General features: G+C 41.3%; 1 protein-coding gene, 5 non-coding genes and 1 pseudogene across 25 annotated transcripts in view; all 7 read left to right on the forward strand.

Moving 5' to 3' along the window:
- The first annotated feature begins 5933 nt into the window (after positions 1–5933).
- LOC139561450 (coagulation factor V-like) overlaps positions 5934–18692 on the forward strand; it is a 60181-nt gene continuing 47422 nt past the window's right edge. The window contains exons 1-14 of one of the 20 annotated variants that reach the window (XM_071378559.1): positions 5940–6052; positions 6444–6471; positions 6901–7007; positions 7306–7397; positions 7621–7668; positions 7972–8021; positions 8297–8347; positions 8706–8753; positions 9460–9518; positions 9772–9805; positions 10303–10355; positions 12951–12998; positions 13380–13424; positions 14039–14177. In XM_071378559.1, coding sequence (XP_071234660.1) covers positions 9775–9805; positions 10303–10355; positions 12951–12998; positions 13380–13424; positions 14039–14164 — 303 coding nt within the window. In that variant the 5' untranslated portion in view covers positions 5940–6052; positions 6444–6471; positions 6901–7007; ... (5 more) ...; positions 9460–9518; positions 9772–9774 and the 3' untranslated portion in view covers positions 14165–14177. Of the gene's footprint in view, positions 6053–6443; positions 6472–6870; positions 7008–7305; positions 7398–7620; positions 7669–7971; positions 8022–8296; positions 8348–8705; positions 8754–9459; positions 9519–9771; positions 9806–10302; positions 10356–12950; positions 12999–13379; positions 13425–14038; positions 14178–18692 lie in introns of those variants that run through there. The other 19 variants (XM_071378554.1, XM_071378558.1, XM_071378555.1 and 16 more) reach the window with 19 other exon arrangements.
- On the forward strand, positions 6618–6696 carry LOC139561945 (small nucleolar RNA SNORD26). Its single transcript, XR_011672264.1, has one exon. It is a non-coding gene; the product is annotated as a small nucleolar RNA SNORD26 (small nucleolar RNA).
- On the forward strand, positions 7834–7897 carry LOC139561970 (small nucleolar RNA SNORD29). Its single transcript, XR_011672279.1, has one exon. It is a non-coding gene; the product is annotated as a small nucleolar RNA SNORD29 (small nucleolar RNA).
- On the forward strand, positions 8912–9038 carry LOC139561976 (small nucleolar RNA SNORD22). The gene has a single exon (XR_011672285.1). It is a non-coding gene; the product is annotated as a small nucleolar RNA SNORD22 (small nucleolar RNA).
- On the forward strand, positions 9554–9628 carry LOC139561971 (small nucleolar RNA SNORD31). The gene has a single exon (XR_011672280.1). It is a non-coding gene; the product is annotated as a small nucleolar RNA SNORD31 (small nucleolar RNA).
- Positions 10406–10475, forward strand: LOC139561957 (small nucleolar RNA SNORD31; annotated as a pseudogene).
- On the forward strand, positions 13897–13970 carry LOC139561952 (small nucleolar RNA SNORD31). Its single transcript, XR_011672271.1, has one exon. It is a non-coding gene; the product is annotated as a small nucleolar RNA SNORD31 (small nucleolar RNA).

The raw sequence follows: 18692 nt of genomic DNA on the forward strand, positions 1-18692 counted from the left end.
CAGAACACCACTGGATAGAATACCTGTATGTCTCTAGTGGTGAACTGGGATATGCAGCACAACATCACTGGATAGAATACCTGTATGTCTCTAGTGGTGAACTGGGATAGTGCAGCAGAACACCACTGGATAGAATACCTGTATGTCTCTAGTGGTGAACTGGGATAGTGCAGCAGAACACCACTGGATAGAATACCTGTATGTCTCTAGTGGCGAACTGGGATAGTGCAGCAGAACACCACTGGATAGAATACCTGTATGTCAAGTGGTGAACTGGGATAGTGCAGCAGAACACCACTGGATAGAATACCTGTATGTCTCTAGTGGCGAACTGGGATAGTGCAGCAGAACACGCCTGGATAGAATACCTGTATGTCTCTAGTGGCGAACTGGGATAGTGCAGCAGAATGCAACTGTCCTATAATCTTTGCCTTTAAGTGTTTTGGCAAAATTTGATCAGGAATTAAGACTATTAGTGTAAGCGACAATGTATATTAAAAATAAGATTATTGTTATAAAATGCCTTTTATCACTCAGATGGTTGGTATTTTCTGTGGCATTATAAAGGTTTTAGTCTGACATTGGACATGATGCCAAATAACCTTTCACCTGACTGATGCATGCTTTCATTAAAGGAAAATTCCACCCAAAACGGTCTTTTGGTATTTGCAAAATGCATCATATGGGGATTTCTGTATTTTGAAAGTTACATATCTTGAGAACTTGATTATTGACAAGCAAAACATTTTGGGACTATGTTACAATGGACTAATGAAACAAATACCAAAATATGGTTTTTGGATGGAGTTTTCCTTCAACTGGTTTCTAGAACTCCCTGGAAAACTGTATTTTATGGTATTATTCTGTAGTGATGAAATTAAAACCTTTTCAAGACATGAAGTCAAACCGTTACACACCAACACTAACCATGGTGGGGTGACTGAATTTAATATAGTTATACACCAACACTAACCATGGTGGGGTAACTGAATTTAATATACAGTTATACACCAAAACTAACCATGGTGGGGTGACTGAATTTAATATACAGTTATACAACAACACTAACCATGGTGGGGTGACTGAATTTAATATACAGTTACACACCAACACTAACCATGGTGGGGTGACTGAATTTAACAGTTACACACCAACACTAACCATGGTGGGGTAACTGAATTTAATATACAGTTATACAACAACACTAACCATGGTGGGGTGACTGAATTTAACAGTTACACACCAACACTAACCATGGTGGGGTGACTGAATTTAATATACATTTACACACCAACACTAACCATGGTGGGGTGACTGAATTTAACAGTTACACACCAACACTAACCATGGTGGGGTGACTGAATTTAACAGTTACACACCAACACTAACCATGGTGGGGTGACTGAATTTAACAGTTATACACCAACACTAACCATGGTGGGATTACTGAATTTAACAGTTACACACCAACACTAACCATGGTGGGGTGACTGAATTTAACAGTTACACACCAACACTAACCATGGTGGGATTACTGAATTTAACAGTTACACACCAACACTAACCATGGTGGGATTACTGAATTTAACAGTTATACACCAACACTAACCATGGTGGGGTGACTGAATTTAACAGTTACACACCAACACTAACAATGGTGGGGTGACTGAATTTAACAGTTATACACCAACACTAACCATGGTGGGATTACTGAATTTAACAGTTACACACCAACACTAACCATGGTGGGGTGACTGAATTTAACAGTTACACACCAACACTAACCATGGTGGGATTACTGAATTTAACAGTTACACACCAACACTAACCATGGTGGGATTACTGAATTTAACAGTTACACACCAACACTAACCATGGTGGGATTACTGAATTTAACAGTTACACACCAACACTAACCATGGTGGGATTACTGAATTTAACAGTTACACACCAACACTAACCATGGTGGGATTACTGAATTTAACAGTTATACACCAACACTAACCATGGTGGGGTGACTGAATTTAACAGTTACACACCAACACTAACCATGGTGGAGTTTTCTTCCAGCTGATCTTCTCTGAGCTGGAGATTGCCCAGCATGCTCTGCTCCACTTCACCGGTGAGCGGAGCTACCACCTTTGATATTGATTAACTACACATACTTCACAGCCTTTGTACCAATATCTGCTGCAGCCGAGAGGTTTTTGGGGCTCCAAGACTTCACAGCAGAAGCACTACAAGACTTTTGTCACTAGGAAATGTCCTGCCCTCACAGGAGGATTCTGAGGCTGTGTTGGACCTGATTAGAATGAGGTTTTACAGAAAAGCAGGTTGATTTTGTTTAGTTCATTTCTTTTTTGGTAGTTTGTGTGATATTTGATTTATTTTTACCCATATGTTATTTTTGGGGATCCTTATCCACCCACACAGTAGGTGGCGGAATGCACATTTAATTGTTGTGAATGCCATTATACCATAGAAGAAGAGAGAGAGACAGACAGACAGACAGACAGACAGACAGACAGACTGCGGTCTAAACACCCTCAGGCAGTGATGCCAACTTAGCAATTTTGTTGCTATATTTAGCAACTTTTTTTTTAAACAGCACCGAAAAACAAATGTAGCTAATTTTAAAAATGTATTTGGAACTTGTGGCAACTTTTGAAAAATGACTCAAACGCTAAAACGCACATATTTTCCCTCTAAATGACACAAAACCGATTTTCTCTGTCACAACACACGTGCCTGGCTGCAAAAGTGCATTGTGAGTGACGTCAGCAGCAGGCCAGCAGCAATTTCAGCAAATTGCAAATCATTGTTGGCTGACTGCAGCAGCAGTAGTATGTGTTCGAATAGATCTTGAACAGAACTTACAACATCAATCAACATGTCTCAATCAAAATTGTACAGCCAGAAGTACAGAAAAGAGTGCGAGTCTGTACCTGAATTTAAAGGGTGGCTGAAGCCAGTAATTGGGGATGATTGTTGGGCATACTGTGCGTACTGCAAATCAGATATGCTTGCAAAAATGTATGACATCAAAAAACATTGTGCTACAGCAAAGCATATAAATAAATCTAAACCGTACAACCCCACAACGCAGTCTACATTACCACAGTTGGTTAAAAAAGTGGATAACTGCAAAAGCTACTATGGCAATGGCCACTGCAGAGCATTGTTCGCTGCTAGCATGCGACCATTTAGGTATGGCTTGCAAAGTTGCCTTTTCAGATTCTGTGGCAGCAACAAACTTCCAAATGCACCACACCAAGTGCACAGCAATGATTAGGGGAATACTGGCTCCTTATTTTCTCAAAAGGGTAACATCAGATGCGGGGGATGAGAAGTTCAGTCTCCTTTTGGATGAGTCCACTGATGTCAGTGTCTCGAAATACCTGGGTGCGGTGATTCGGTATTTCAGTGCTAAAAAAGAACCGTTGTGTCCACATTTCTCAGGCTGGTTGTCTGGGAGGGTGGCGATGCCAGATCAATAGCAAAGGCGGTAGTTGAGTTTCTTGAGAAGTGCAACCTTAAAAAAGAGAATCTTCACAGTATTGGCACTAATAATGCGTCTGTGATGACTGGGGTACACAACGGGGTGCACATGATTTTAAAGGTAGAATGTGCATTGCCCAATTTGGTACTCATCCGTGATGTGTGCCATTCTTTACAATTGGCTGTCTGTGCAGCATCCAAAGAAACCATCCCTAGGAGTGTTGAGTACTTAATCAGGGAAACCTACAACTGGTTTTCGATTTCCCCAAAACGGCGCAAGGCGTACAAAGCAGTGTATGCCACCATTAGTTTTGGCCAGAAACCCCTGCAGGTCACCAAAGTGTGTGCCACACGTTGGCTATCGATTGAGCCTGCGGTAACTCGTATATTGAGCCAGTGGGAAGAACTGAAACTCCACTTTGAGTTGACCAAGGCCAGTGAGCATTGCTACATGGTGGATGTGCTCCACGCTATGTACATGGACAAGACCAACTATGTCTACCTGACAATCTTGAAATCAAGTTGCAGTGAAGTAATTTGAGGGAGAGCAAACAGATCCTGTCAAGCTTTTGGACAATCTGGTACACCTCTTAACATTTGCAGCAGAGTAGTCAACCCTATGGCAAAAATGGATGTCCTGAATGATGCCATTGAAGGACATCTCAGTCCATCACCATACCTTCGGTACCTTTTCGAGAGCACGGTGTACCAACTTAGTCTTGCGCCAGAGGACAAAAAGGTCATTCGGAGACGGTGCATCAACTACATTGTTGCTTTAAGCAAGGAGCTGCAAGCAAGGCTCCCAGACAACCTTGAACCCTTGCGAAACAACATGGCCTTGTTCAGTGTTAAGGAAACGCTAAAGCACAATAAAGGCACCACTGAAATTATTAAAGTAGCTGAGCTACTGGTGTACCAACCCCAAACAATAGATACAATTGTTTCCCAATGGAGAAACATCCATCTGTTTAGGTGGGACTCAACTGAAAACACAGTCGAGTTTTGGAGTGAAGTCAATAACTACACGGACTCTTCCGGGTCAAATCCATTTGAAGAACTGTGCAAAGCTGCACTCGCTGCCCTCTCCTTGCCACACTCAAATGCGGAGGTTGAACGACTGTTCAGCCAAATGAGTGTGGTCAAGTCAAAGTTAAGAAATAGAATGTCACTGCACACTCTCAACTCCATACTCCTGGTGCGGTATGGACTGAAGCTGGCTGGTGAAACCTGTTACCAGCATAAACTACCAAGTGAAGTTCTGCAGCAGTTTGGCACCACAGCAGCATACAGCTTTAAGGCCACTCCATCCTCTACTGCTGGTTCCAGCTCCGTGACAATGCAGTTGGACAGTGAAGAGGATTTCCTTGCCAATCTATGATTCATCATATTTACAGTACGTATGCAAGGAGTGGGCTTTCTGGAACTGGCGGAGACACACAGCTGATGGTGGCAGTGTGTACTGCAGTGGGTGCGAGAACAGTGGCAATATCTGAAGGAAACCATCGAGCAGCTAGTCAGCCAAGCAGCACAACAACCTGGGGAGAGCTGGAGAGAGATGCCTAGCACATACATCATTATTTGAGTTAAGTTGCTTATTCAATAAGATAGCATATATACCTTGTTATTTGCCTGTACCTATAATTGTTGATCAGTTAGGTAGCATGTTAACTAACTACCAATACACTGCTTAAAACTATGATTGTTCAGAATGTGTAGGTTTACTAGTTAAAAAGAAAATAAATAAAATGTAATTGTTCAATAATGTGTAATTGTTCAATAATTCAATGTGTTGTGTTTAAAAATAAAAATGTGATAATATAAAATGTGTTGTGTTTATATTACTTTTACAAATAAAAGTATATGATAATAAACAAACAAATCTAAACTAACAAATATCAAATCATATTTTTCGCCGAGATTATTTTTAAATGTTTTTTTTTTCATGTGATATTTATATATATATTTTTTCACTTTTTTTTAATTTTTATTAACAGTAACATGCAAAACATAAACATAACAGCCAGAGGGATTCCACAAAGAAATTATAAAAAAAAAAAAAAAAAAACTCATCCACATTATATCAATTCAAATACAGACATATAGCGAATACATTTTTTTGACATTTTGTTTTGTATACGTTTCAAAGACTCTAAATACTTTTCCAAATCAGATAAAAAAATTAAGAAAAGGGCCTTTTTCTTCATACATTTTGATTTGTGTATGAAAAATGTTCCAAATAAAATAAAGAGATTTATGACATATTCACATTCAATTGTGGAATCAGTGTAGAAAAATAATATGTCAAACTTAGATTTCAATGGTTGTATGCAAAATGAGGACAAGATATAGTTTTACATCAGTCCAGAACACTTCACTATATAACAATGACAGAATAAGTGTTCAATTAGAGTCTACGTAATGACGTTTCTCAGTTTTACGTTATTATGTAATGACGGCATCACGCAATGACATCACAACGTCTATTAGCAACAAATCAACTTCCTCTGGAAATTAGTTGGCAACACTGAGCGGAATGCGGCGAAAGCACCTACCGGTAACTTAGCATTCAATCTAAAGCCATCCTTTTGTTTCAACTCCTCCACTGATCTTTAGAATTTACCCTAGACAAATTATGGATTTCTAGTATCAAACATGTTTTGTTCTGGTTTGTTTGTTTCATGTTCAGACCGATACCTCGCTGTTAGCATTGCAACGTCTTTCGATGATGAGAATTTACACAGACCTGTTCTGAATACCTGATTGTACTTTAGTATTTCTGATGAGAGACTTGCAAATGTATTAGAATTTTTAAAAAAAATGCTGCGTTCGCAGAACACGTGTCCGCATCTAGCTAGGTCACATGAGAACCTACGTTTTTTAATGGTTGGCTAGCTACGGGGGTTGTAACTGAAATTAGTGTTGACTTTATATTTTCTCCTTTCAAGATGCCGACGACTCGAATGTGCTGCTCTGGTAAGCAACATATTACTTAAATGCCTGCTTATGTGGTGGTTTTACTTAGCAACTAGCTAACCACGTGCCATGTTAGCTAGTATGCTAGTTTGCCATTTAGGTGTGACAGGACCATCAGTCGTTATAAACCCAACGTTAGGTCTCTGCTACGGGGATGATAAAATGAACTCTCTCTTACCGAATCAGTCTTTGAAGAAGAAACTTCTTTACCAGATTCTGAGTAGCAGTTGGCCCCTGACTCGACTGTCGTTGCTGCGTTAATGACACCCTATTCTCAATAGTGTACTACTTATTAACGTTGATCTGGTCAGAAGTAGTTCACTGTATTGGAAATACGTTTCCATTAGCGACGATATCAATGTTGGGTTCTATATGCCTGCGTGTTGCCTGTTCATGAAGGGACCTCCCTATCTTCCCCCTGATCAACAGCAATGCAGGACAGATGCCAGGGAAGTCCAGAAGACTGACACGTGAGTGCATTGACTTACCACCAGGAACATTAGATGCGTTCAGCTTGTCAGCCCTAAGCCTTAAAGGTAAAGGTCCTGTGCCCTAAATCCCCAAGTATCTTTGTGTGCACTTGGAAAACTGTCATGGATTTTCAACTAAATAGGGAAGTGCACTTTCAGTGCACCCTTTGGGGTGGGGTGGACTTTCAGGTGGTAACTGACTCACACGTGACTGGCTGTAAATGATGAATCTTAATGACAAGCATATATCTGATTTTTGGTGATGCTAACTTTGATCTGATGGCCTCCTTGTCCTGTGTTCCAAAGCCTCTTGTAGTAATATACAGACTAGTAAGTCACTAACATGGATGTGTTCTTTGCTCAGGTCTGCATTACTTGTGACACGACTTCCTGACTGCAAGGCATCTGAACAGATTCTCCACTTGGAGTTCCATTCTGGAATAGGAATGTGTGCTGGTGAGTTCCATTTGAGTTTCTTCACTGGTGTTCAGGACAGTTCTAATGGCACCATTTCTATATGGTCACTACCTCCGGGCTTTATATGATGATCCATTGACAAGCATATGTCTGATTATTTTGTGAAGCTACTGTTTATTCTGATGGGCTCTATTTAAGAACTTTCTATCTTCTCATAGAAGCCAGGCAAAAACTAACATTTATTTTGTGATTCCTTCTATAGAATACCTGATTCCAGACCACGAGACTGATGCGCTTTGTGAAAATCCAGGTTAGTGAAATGTTAAGACACTAGTACCCCACTTCCCTTTATAGTGCACAACCGTAGACCAGGACCCATGCACTATAAAGGGAATAGGGTGTGACTTTTTGGATGCAGGCATGGTCCCCTTTTGGCCGGCCAACTGTACAAGATGGCTACCGGGACGTGCTACAGTCCCAATGATGATGAACTTAGCTCACTTTGAACCAATGTGAAACGACATGAACTACTGAGTGACTGTAGCTAATGCAGCAGTTAGTCATCGATTCCTCAATCATCACACTAATAAAATGTTTACCTTTCATTCTTCAGGGTTTGAGTGCTGTGGTCAGTGGAATTGCAGCGTGGACGCCAACATACTGGTAAGTTGTGGTTCTGAAACTGTCCTAAATAGTGCCCTCTATAGTACACTACATTTGACCAGAGCTTTATGGGCCCTAGTCAGAAGTAGTGCACTAGAAAGGGAGGTCCCTCCCAGAATAACAATCGTTCTCTGCAACCACATGATAAACCTTTTGGAATCTCGTTTGTCTGACTTCCTGTTGATGATAAATGACCTGACACCCTGCAGAGTAAAGAACCCTCGCTTGACTGTCTTGTTGCAGCCTAGTTTCACGTCCTCCATTTTGTCTTACAGTTGACTGTCCTGACACAAGATGGCTGTTCTGGGCTGCTCTAAGCTATGCAGGTAAGGATCCATCCAGTCGAAATGTATATTTTAACACCAGTGTCTTGTCCTGGAAGTGGTAGTTAAAACATTCATTAAGTTTATTGTATAGATATTTACACAGCGTTGCCAACTTTTATTTGTACAGTTTAGCTGAACGCAACATGTTTGAGGGATCCCGTCCTTCTGCTGAACATGATGAATATTCTCTTTGGAATCTGGTTCGTCTGAACTCCTGTTGAGAAAAGGAATAGCTGACTTCAGCAGAGGGCTACGTAACCTGTCATAAAGGCTACATATGTAATGTCTAACCCCTCCATGTGCCTGCCTGGTATCTGGTCCCCATCCAGACTTTAACCTGAAGCATATGTCTTCGTAGGTTCTTCTGTTTGTGGCTGAACAGGGAGCCGTGATGCCAACTAGACTGGTGAGTTTTGGTTAATGAGTACGTTCGGTAATTGTCATGGGAAATGAATCTAGTCATTGTATCTTAACCAGAGCCTCTGCTTTAGCCACAAGCTACAACCAGTCTAGTATAAACTGACTGCAAACAGGTTGATGTTTGGTAGTCGTGGTGACTCTGGCTCCTAGTGATGACACCCGCACGCGTCTTACGCCCTGTGTCGACAACAGAACCTGCAAAGGTGGACCCACTGGCGTTGCCAGGGCAACAAGGGGACAGCTGGTTGGGGTTACCAACTGTCTGATGGGACCAGAGACTCACACACAATATAATTTGGCTTTGCATTGTCGATCCAAGATGGCTGTCATTTGATTTAATATCAAGAAGTAGATGGAGATTCATTCATGAAATGCTATGAGCAGCACAAGTGGCTGGGGTGGATGGGCCACTCAGGATGTAGTCAGTTAATTTATATTTCCATGCAGTACCATCAATACAGTTTAAGCAGGATTGAAGTTAGAATACTGACTTCCAAATAACTAGTGTCCTGATGTAGTACAGGGCCCTTGTCAGCACTTTCCCATATTTAGTCTCTCAGGGTGGTAGTGCTGGTCTAGGATCAGTTCTGTTACCTCCACAGCTGATTGGTTACCCCTCTGATCTATCAGACGATATAGCAGTCTTTAATGTAGTGCTGTTCAACATGTTTATTTGGATTCCTCTCCTTCAGGTCCTGATGGTGGTACCAGACTGGTCACTAGAAGATGCCTGTTACTGAACTACCACAAGGTGTGTATGATCGACTTTACTTCTGTCCTTTATAATGTAGAAGTGATGATTTCCTGTTACCGCCCCAGTCTGATGTTAAGCTGACTGATTGGTTAGTGAACTGATCTATACTATAGCAGTGAGGTCTGGTCCTGAGGACCCAGAGGAGTGGTGGGTCCCCAGGATTAGATAATGCTGTGCTGTAGACTGATCTAATGTCTGACCACTAGTTCTTACAATACCACTTAATTATCCCTCAACTCTCCTCCCCCAGTTGATGTCCTGGTGGGTCTGCAGTCTTCAGGAAGGTGTGTGTGATTGTGTTTTTACAGCCTCTTCACTCACTGACCTTTCACCTCTTGCACTTGGTACCAACTCCACCTACCTTCTACCTATTCATTAACATCACTGAGGGAACTACAATTCCCATTAACTCTTAACTACAGCGCACACCCACCATACTGAACATTCTGGAATGCTGTATGATGAAAGTTCCTTCACAGTTGGTTGGCTTCTGTCCGGTGCTCTGTGGCTGGCATCAACGCAGGTTTCCCATCGGTCCTCCTGTGGGTTGGGCAGACACTGACAAGCCTGCTCTTGTAGAGGGGGCAGGGGTAAGGTGGTCTGCCTGCCTGGAGGGAGGGTGTCTGGGTGGGGAGCTTGTAGCCAGACCTTGGACTACTGGCTGGATGGCTACAATGACTGAGCCCCCTTGGTCTGATCTCGTCTCAGAATGCTCTGCATATAGTCTGCAGTACCTAATGTACTTCTGCATAATGTTTAATTTGGTATCTGTTCCTTCCAGGTCCTAACTGTTCCAGCCTGGCCACTGGAGAACTGTTGCTGCACTACCTCAAGGTGTGTAGAATCAACTTTGATCTGTTGCCATTAACTTCTGTCCTTTATAATGTAGAAGTGATGATTTCCTGTTACCGCCCCAGTCTGATGTTAAGCTGACTGATTGGTTACTGAACTGATCTATACTCTAGAGCAGTGTTTCACAATCCTGGTTCTGGGGACCTAGATGTAAGGCTTCGTTTAGACACAGCTCAATTCTGATCTTTCACTAATTGGTCTTGAGTAATCAGATCAGTTAAGATATGGTGTGATTGATCCCATCACCAACTAGTGGAAATCTGAATTGGTCTGTCTGTGTAAATGCAGCATTATTCACCTAATTCAATCAAGGGTTTGAGTGTAATCAGGTGTTGGGTGGTATTCAGGTTTTCACTGGCAGTGCTGTCCCAGTATATTAACACTTAACCTGTTGAGGCCACGGGTGCTAGCGGCACTCCTCCCACATTCCATTGAAAAGGCAGAGCGGCAAATTCAAAAAAACAAAATTGAAATATTTAACTTTCACACATTAACAAGTCCAATACAGCATTTGAAAGATAAACATCTTGTCAATCCATCCAACATGTCCGATTTTTTAAAATGTTTTACAGAGAAAACACCACATATTTATGTTAGGTCACCACCAAATAAAAAAAGACACATTTTTCACAGCACAAGTAGGCTGCAGGTAGCATGCACAAGCCAACCTAACTAACCTAGAACCAACCTAAATAACCTAGAAAAAACTACCTCAGATGACAGTCCTATAACATGTTACACAATAAATCTATGTTTTGTTCAAAAAAATTGCATATTTTAGCTATAAATCAGTTTTACATTACTGCTACCATCATAGCTACAGTCAGAAATCGCACGGGAGTAGCCAGAGTAAATACAGACACCAACTACCTAATTACACATCATAAAACATTTCAGACAAATATATGGTGGATAGCTAATGAAAGACAAATATCTTGTGAATACAGACAATATTTCCGATTGAAGTGTTTTACAGCGAAAACACCACATATATTTATGTTAGTTCACCACCAAATACAATAGACAGACAGACAGTTTTTCACAGCAACGGTAGCATGCAAGTAGCTAACCTAACTAACCTAGAACCAACCTAAATAACCTAGAGAACTCCCTCAGATGACAGTCCTATAACATGTTACACAATAAATCTATGTTTTGTTTGAAAAATGTGCATATTTTAGCTATAAATCAGTTTTACATTACTGCTACCATAGCCACCATCACAGCTACAGTCAGAAATCACACGGCAGTAGCCAGAGAAAATACAGACACCAACGTCAACTACTAATTACACATCATAAAACATTTCAGAACAATATATGGTGGATAGCTAATGAAAGAATAAGATCTTGTGAACAGAGCCAATATTTCCGATTTTTGAAGTGTTTTACAGCAAACACAATATATCGTTATATTAGCTTACTACAATAGCTAGCACACAGCAGCATTGCTTCTAGTCAAACGGTAGCATAGCACAGTTCGACAGATATATATATGAAAAAGCATCCCAAATTGGGTCCTTATCTTTGTGGATCTTCCATCAGAATGTTCTCCAAGGGGTCCTTTGTTCAGAACCGACTTTATTTGGATCCATAACGAACGATTTCCCTCAGAATTAGCAAGCACCATTAGCTAGCATTGCTAGCCTCTCGTTCTTGAACCAATTCTTGCGTCGCATCACGTCTAAAGTCCAGAATAAATTTCAATAATATAATTAAACTATATTGAAAAAACATACTTTAAGATGATATTGTGACATGTATCAAAGAAAATCGAAGCCAGAGATCATATTCACCTTTAAAAAGGTTCTTCAATGAGCCGAGTACAGGTCAGACTTCGCGCCCAGGAAATAAATAAAAGTGCGCATGTCTCAGTCCCTGGTCGAGATAATCAACTGATTTTTTTCTCTCACTTCCGCATGACACCCAGGCGAAGGCGTATAACGTGTTTCTACAGTCATAAGTGACATGCCCTTTTATAGACAAGCTCCTGAAGAGAGAGTTCGCTTTTGGAAATCTCACTTCCGGTTAGGAAATGGTCTGTAAAAGGAGTTCTGTTTCACTTAGAGAAATAATTCAAACGTTTTTAGAAACTAGAGACTGTTTTCTATCCAATAGTAATAATAATATGCATATTGTACGAGCAAGAATTGAGTACGAGGCCGTTTAAAAATTATACGATTTTCTCCAAGTGAAAACAGCACCCCCTTGTCCTCAACAGGTTAACACTTAACACGTTGAGTTGTGAATTCTGTCCTGTAATTAGATCACCTGGTCAACAGTGAGGGTCTCACAATGCTCTGGTCTCATTCTTGTAAACAAACACCATGTGACTGGACCTACTGTAAAATACATAAGTAGCTATCAATATAAACTTCATAGAAATAATCTAAATGTTATTGGTGAAACCCTGTTTTCCAAATACCCTGGTATACCACCCAAGCCTAGTTCTGGGGGGGGAAACACTTGTTGACTGTTTTGGGTCCCCAGGATTAGAATACACTGCTATAGACTGATCTCATGTCTGACTACAAGGTCTTACAATGTCACTTCATGCTTTTCTACTTTCTCCCTCTAGATTTCTGCCCCCCTGGTTGAGGTCCTAGTGTCTGCAGTGTTTGGAAAGGTGTGACTTTTGACAGCATTGTAACGCTCCGCATTAAGCATTCTGGAATGTTGCAAATGATGAACGCAGTACTCAACCATCTCAGTCAGGTGGTAATCCTGTCCTGTGCTCTGGGCTGGATAAAGGTCTGGCCTCCCATCGGCCCTCCTGTGGGTTGGGCAGACACTGACAAGCCTGCTCTTGTAGGTGGGGGCAGGGGTAAGGTGGGCTGCCTGCCTGGAGGGAGGGTGACTGGGTGGGGGCTTGATCCCAGACCCTGGACTGCTGGCTGGATGGCTGCAATGACTGAACTAAAATCCTGATCTGGTTTCAGAATCCTCTGAATGTAGTCTAGTAAAATAAGATTGGAATTATTTGGTTTTAAAACTGTTCTCTCTTTAGAGCTCGTTGGCTGCTGAAGTGTTGCTGTGCTGGTGGAGCGGGAAGGTGTGTAGTGGGAATGACTTACGGTTCCAGTATTATAATACACTGAGTATAGAGGACATTAAAAACACCTTCCTAATATTGAGTTTGCCCTCAGAACAGCCTCAGTTGTCTACAAGGGGTCTGAAAGCGTTCCACAGGGCTGTTGGCCCGTGACACAACTGTGGGTCGGCATTGGAGTCAAGTTAGCTGGATGTCCTTTGGGTGGTGGACCAGTGTTGATACACATAAGAGGCTGTTGCTCTTGACAAACCCAGCAGTTTCATTTGAGCTAAACCGGTCCACCTGGCACCTACCATACCCCATCCAAAGGAATTTAAATCCTTTGTATTGCCATTCTCAACTTTTGGCCAAGACTATGTATTATAATGGAAAGGGGGGGCAGATCAATATTAGGAAGATGTTGTTAATGTACTGTTGAATGTTCCTCTTGGATCATCACACTGACCCATGCAATTTGTTATAAACTACATACTCTTGACGTGATGAGTCATCATTACCGCCCCAGTCTGATGTAACGCTGACTGATTGGTTACTCTCTGATCAAGTCATCTCAGACCTTGTGTATTAGTACCTACAGTATCACCAGGGTTTAATTCTCACTATTTTCCCTCTAGCTCTCCTACACCGGGAAGCCCTCTTGCACTCCTGTTTGGTCAGCAAGGAAGTGGGACGTCTCGTTGGAACTGGGGAAAACCAGGCCAAGTCTATTCAACCCTGTGACTGTTTTGATGTATAAATAAATCTACAAATTAATGCTCGTTGTATTTTTCTTTCTTGGTGGTAGTAAATCAGACTTGGTGAATTTGGCCATTTTGAATGAACCATGTGGTCTGAATTCAATACTGAACAATGTGACATTTCCTTCATATCATTATGTAGTTATTCTAGGTGATTTTAAACATGCACGCGTAACGGGGATTGACATTGTTCACTGGCTATAGAAAGTTGACTGAATTATTTTAAGCCGTTGTGTTTTTGGGAGGAATTTATTGTGAGATGCATGTTTCGTCATGCAGTGTACTTTAACGATACGGTGGGACAATTTTATAGCTAATATATGGAACAGACTTGGTTTACACTGATATCAAAACCGCTAAAGATGGTGGCTAAATGAAGCATTCATCCAAGTAAATTCCGGTATATCTAACGGGTGGTATCATGGACATTAATGTTCCAGTTTGTAGTCCCGAAAACCCCCGAATGAGTTACCTCTGGTTCTTTCAACCATACCTACGGTGGACACAATCGGGTTTTTAAACCCCATCTGTTGGCCGTGAAGCGCAGGGGTAGAGAATTTGGGCTCACTACAAGGTATGAGCGTTTGCGCTTGAGGCTAGTTTCCCGGACACAGATTGAGCCTTATCCGGGACTGCATTTATATTAGAATTTTGGTGAATAACAGGAGAAAAAAGACGTACTGTACAGTTCATATTGCGTGCCGTTTAGTACTGGTCTGCGTCACACCAGCCATATGGGACCGATCATATTTTCCTGTCGAGCATAAATTGGCTTTTAGGAGATTCTACATTTTGAGATCAGTTAACTTGACCATTATAGCAGGGGCTTTTAATTTCAGTACAAATGCTTCAATTGTATGACCGTTAGCTGATCTCAGAAAAAGGTTTACGCCTGAATTTACCACAGATCTTGTTTTCAGTGTTGATGTCAAAACATTTTCCCATAGGATTTGTCCAACGAACCGTGGCGGAGTTGGTGCCCAACAAGATGCCATTACTAACTGCTCTCTATAGCAGCTGGGTCTGGTCTACCTAGTTAATTGAATGCAACACATTTTCCAGCGAATGATAGTCCCGCTTCCCATCCGTCTCAAACCTCATTGTGCCATTTGTGTGATGTATTGTCTCCACCTTCTTGCCTTTTGTGCTGTCGTCTGTGGCCACTAATGTTTGTACCATGTTTTGTGCTGCTACCATGTATTGTTGCTACTATGATGTGTTGCTGCCTTGCTATGTTCTCTTAGGTCTCTCTTTATGTACTGTATTTATTTTGAATCCCAGGCTCCGTCCCCGCAGGACGCCTTTCGCCAATTGGTAGCCGTCATTGTAAATAAGAATTTGTTCTTTTGCCTAGTTAAAGGTTAAATAAAAAAATCAGCGCACCTTTTTTCTAAATCTATCCTCTTCTAGTTAGTAGGATACAATACCTGTATGTTTCTAGTGGTGAACTGGGATAGTGCAGCAGAACACCACTGGATAGAATACCTGTATGTTTCTAGTGGTGAACTGGGATAGTGCAGCACAACACCACTGGATAGAATACCTGTATGTTTCTAGTGGTGAACTGGGATAGTGCAGCAGAACACCACTGGATAGAATACCTGTATGTCTCTAGTGGTGAACTGGGATAGTGCAGCAGAACACCACTGGATAGAATACCTGTATGTCTCTAGTGGTGAACTGGGATAGTGCAGCAGAACACCACTGGATAGAAAACTTGTATGTCTCTAGTGGTGAACTGGGATAGTGCAGCAGAACACCACTGGATAGAATACCTGTATGTCTCTAGTGGTGAACTGGGATAGTGCAGCACAACACCACTGGATAGAATACCTGTATGTCTCTAGTGGTGAACTGGGATAGTGCAGCACAACACCACTGGATAGAATACCTGTATGTCTCTAGTGGTGAACTGGGATAGTGCAGCAGAACACCACTGGATAGAAAACCTGTATGTCTCTAGTGGTGAACTGGGATAGTGCAGCAGAACACCACTGGATAGAAAACCTGTATGTCTCTAGTGGTGAACTGGGATAGTGCAGCAGAACACCACTGGATAGAATACCTGTATGTCTCTAGTGGTGAACTGGGATAGTGCAGCAGAACACCACTGGATAGAAAACCTGTGTCTCTAGTGGTGAACTGGGATAGTGCAGCAGAACACCACTGGATAGAAAACCTGTGTGTCTCTAGTGGTGAACTGGGATAGTGCAGCAGAACACCACTGGATAGAATACCTGTATGTCTCTAGTGGTGAACTGGGATAGTGCAGCACAACACCACTGGATAGAATACCTGTATGTCTCTAGTGGTGAACTGGGATAGTGCAGCAGAACACCACTGGATAGAATACCTGTATGTCTCTAGTGGTGAACTGGGATAGTGCAGCAGAACACCACTGGATAGAATACCTGTATGTCTCTAGTGGTGAACTGGGATAGTGCAGCAGAACACCACTGGATAGAACACCTGTATGTCTCTAGTGGTGAACTGGGATAGTGCAGCAGAACACACTTCTACGTCTTTTGGTATTTGCAAAATGCATCATATGGGGATTTCTGTATTTTGAAAGTAACATATTTTGAGAACTTGATTATTGAGAAGCAAAACATTTTGGGACTATGTTACAATGGACTAATGAAACAAATACCAAAAGATGGTTTTTGGATGGAGTTTTCCTTCAACTGGTTTCTAGAACTCCCTGGAAAACTGTATTTTATGGTATTATTCTGTAGTGATGAAATTAAAACCTTTTCAAGACATGAAGTCAAACCGTTACACACCAACACTAACCATGGTGGGGTGACTGAATTTAATATAGTTACACACCAACACTAACCATGGTGGGGTAACTGAATTTAATATACAGTTATACACCAACACTAACCATGGTGGGGTGACTGAATTTAATATACAGTTACACACCAACACTAACCATGGTGGGGTGACTGAATTTAATATACAGTTACACACCAACACTAACCATGGTGGGATGACTGAATTTAATATACAGTTACACACCAACACTAACCATGGTGGGGTAACTGAATTTAATATACAGTTACACACCAACACTAACCATGGTGGGGTGACTGAATTTAATATAGTTACACACCAACACTAACCATGGTGGGGTGACTGAATTTAATATACAGTTACACACCAACACTAACCATGGTGGGATGACTGAATTTAATATACAGTTACACACCAACACTAACCATGGTGGGGTGACTGAATTTAATATACAGTTACACACCAACACTAACCATGGTGGGGTGACTGAATTTAATATACAGTTACACACCAACACTAACCATGGTGGGATGACTGAATTTAATATAGAGCTACACACCAACACTAACCATGGTGGGGTGACTGAATTTAATATACAGTTACACACCAACACTAACCATGGTGGGGTGACTGAATTGAATATACAGTTACACACCAACACTAACCATGGTGGGATGACTGAATTTAATATACAGTTACACACCAACACTAACCATGGTGGGGTGACTGAATTTAATATACAGTTACACCCAACACTAACCATGGTGGGGTAACTGAATTTAATATACAGTTATACACCAACACTAACCATGGTGGGGTGACTGAATTTAACAGTTACACACCAACACTAACCATGGTGGGGTAACTGAATTTAATATACAGTTATACACCCAACACTAACCATGGTGGAGTGACTGAATTTAATATACAGTTATACACCAACACTAACCATGGTGGGGTGACTGAATGTAATACAGTTATACACTAACCATGGTGGGGTAACTGAATTTAATATACAGTTATACATTAACCATGGTGGGGTGACTGAATTTAATATAGTTATACACCAACACTAACCATGGTGGGGTGACTGAATTTAACAGTTACACACCAACACTAACTGAATTTAATATACAGTTATACACTAACCATGGTGGGGTGACTGCATTTAATATAGTTATACACCCAACACTAACCATGGTGGGGTAACTGAATTTAATATACAGTTATACACCAACACTAACCATGGTGGGGTGACTGAATTTAACAGTTACACACCAACACTAACCATGGTGGGATTACTGAATTTAACAGTTATACACCAACACTAACCATGGTGGGGTGACTGAATTTAACAGTTACACACCAACACTAACAATGGTGGGGTGACTGAATTTAACAGTTATACACCAACACTAACCATGGTGGGATTACTGAATTTAACAGTTACACACCAACACTAACCATGGTGGGGTGACTGAATTTAACAGTTACACACCAACACTAACCATGGTGGGATTACTGAATTTAACAGTTACACACCAACACTAACCATGGTGGGATTACTGAATTTAACAGTTACACACCAACACTAACCATGGTGGGATTACTGAATTTAACAGTTACACACCAACACTAACCATGGTGGGATTACTGAATTTAACAGTTACACACCAACACTAACCATGGTGGGATTACTGAATTTAACAGTTATACACCAACACTAACCATGGTG

The sequence above is a fragment of the Salvelinus alpinus genome, chromosome 31 (assembly GCF_045679555.1).
Source record: "Salvelinus alpinus chromosome 31, SLU_Salpinus.1, whole genome shotgun sequence".
Lineage (NCBI taxonomy): Eukaryota > Metazoa > Chordata > Actinopteri > Salmoniformes > Salmonidae > Salvelinus > Salvelinus alpinus.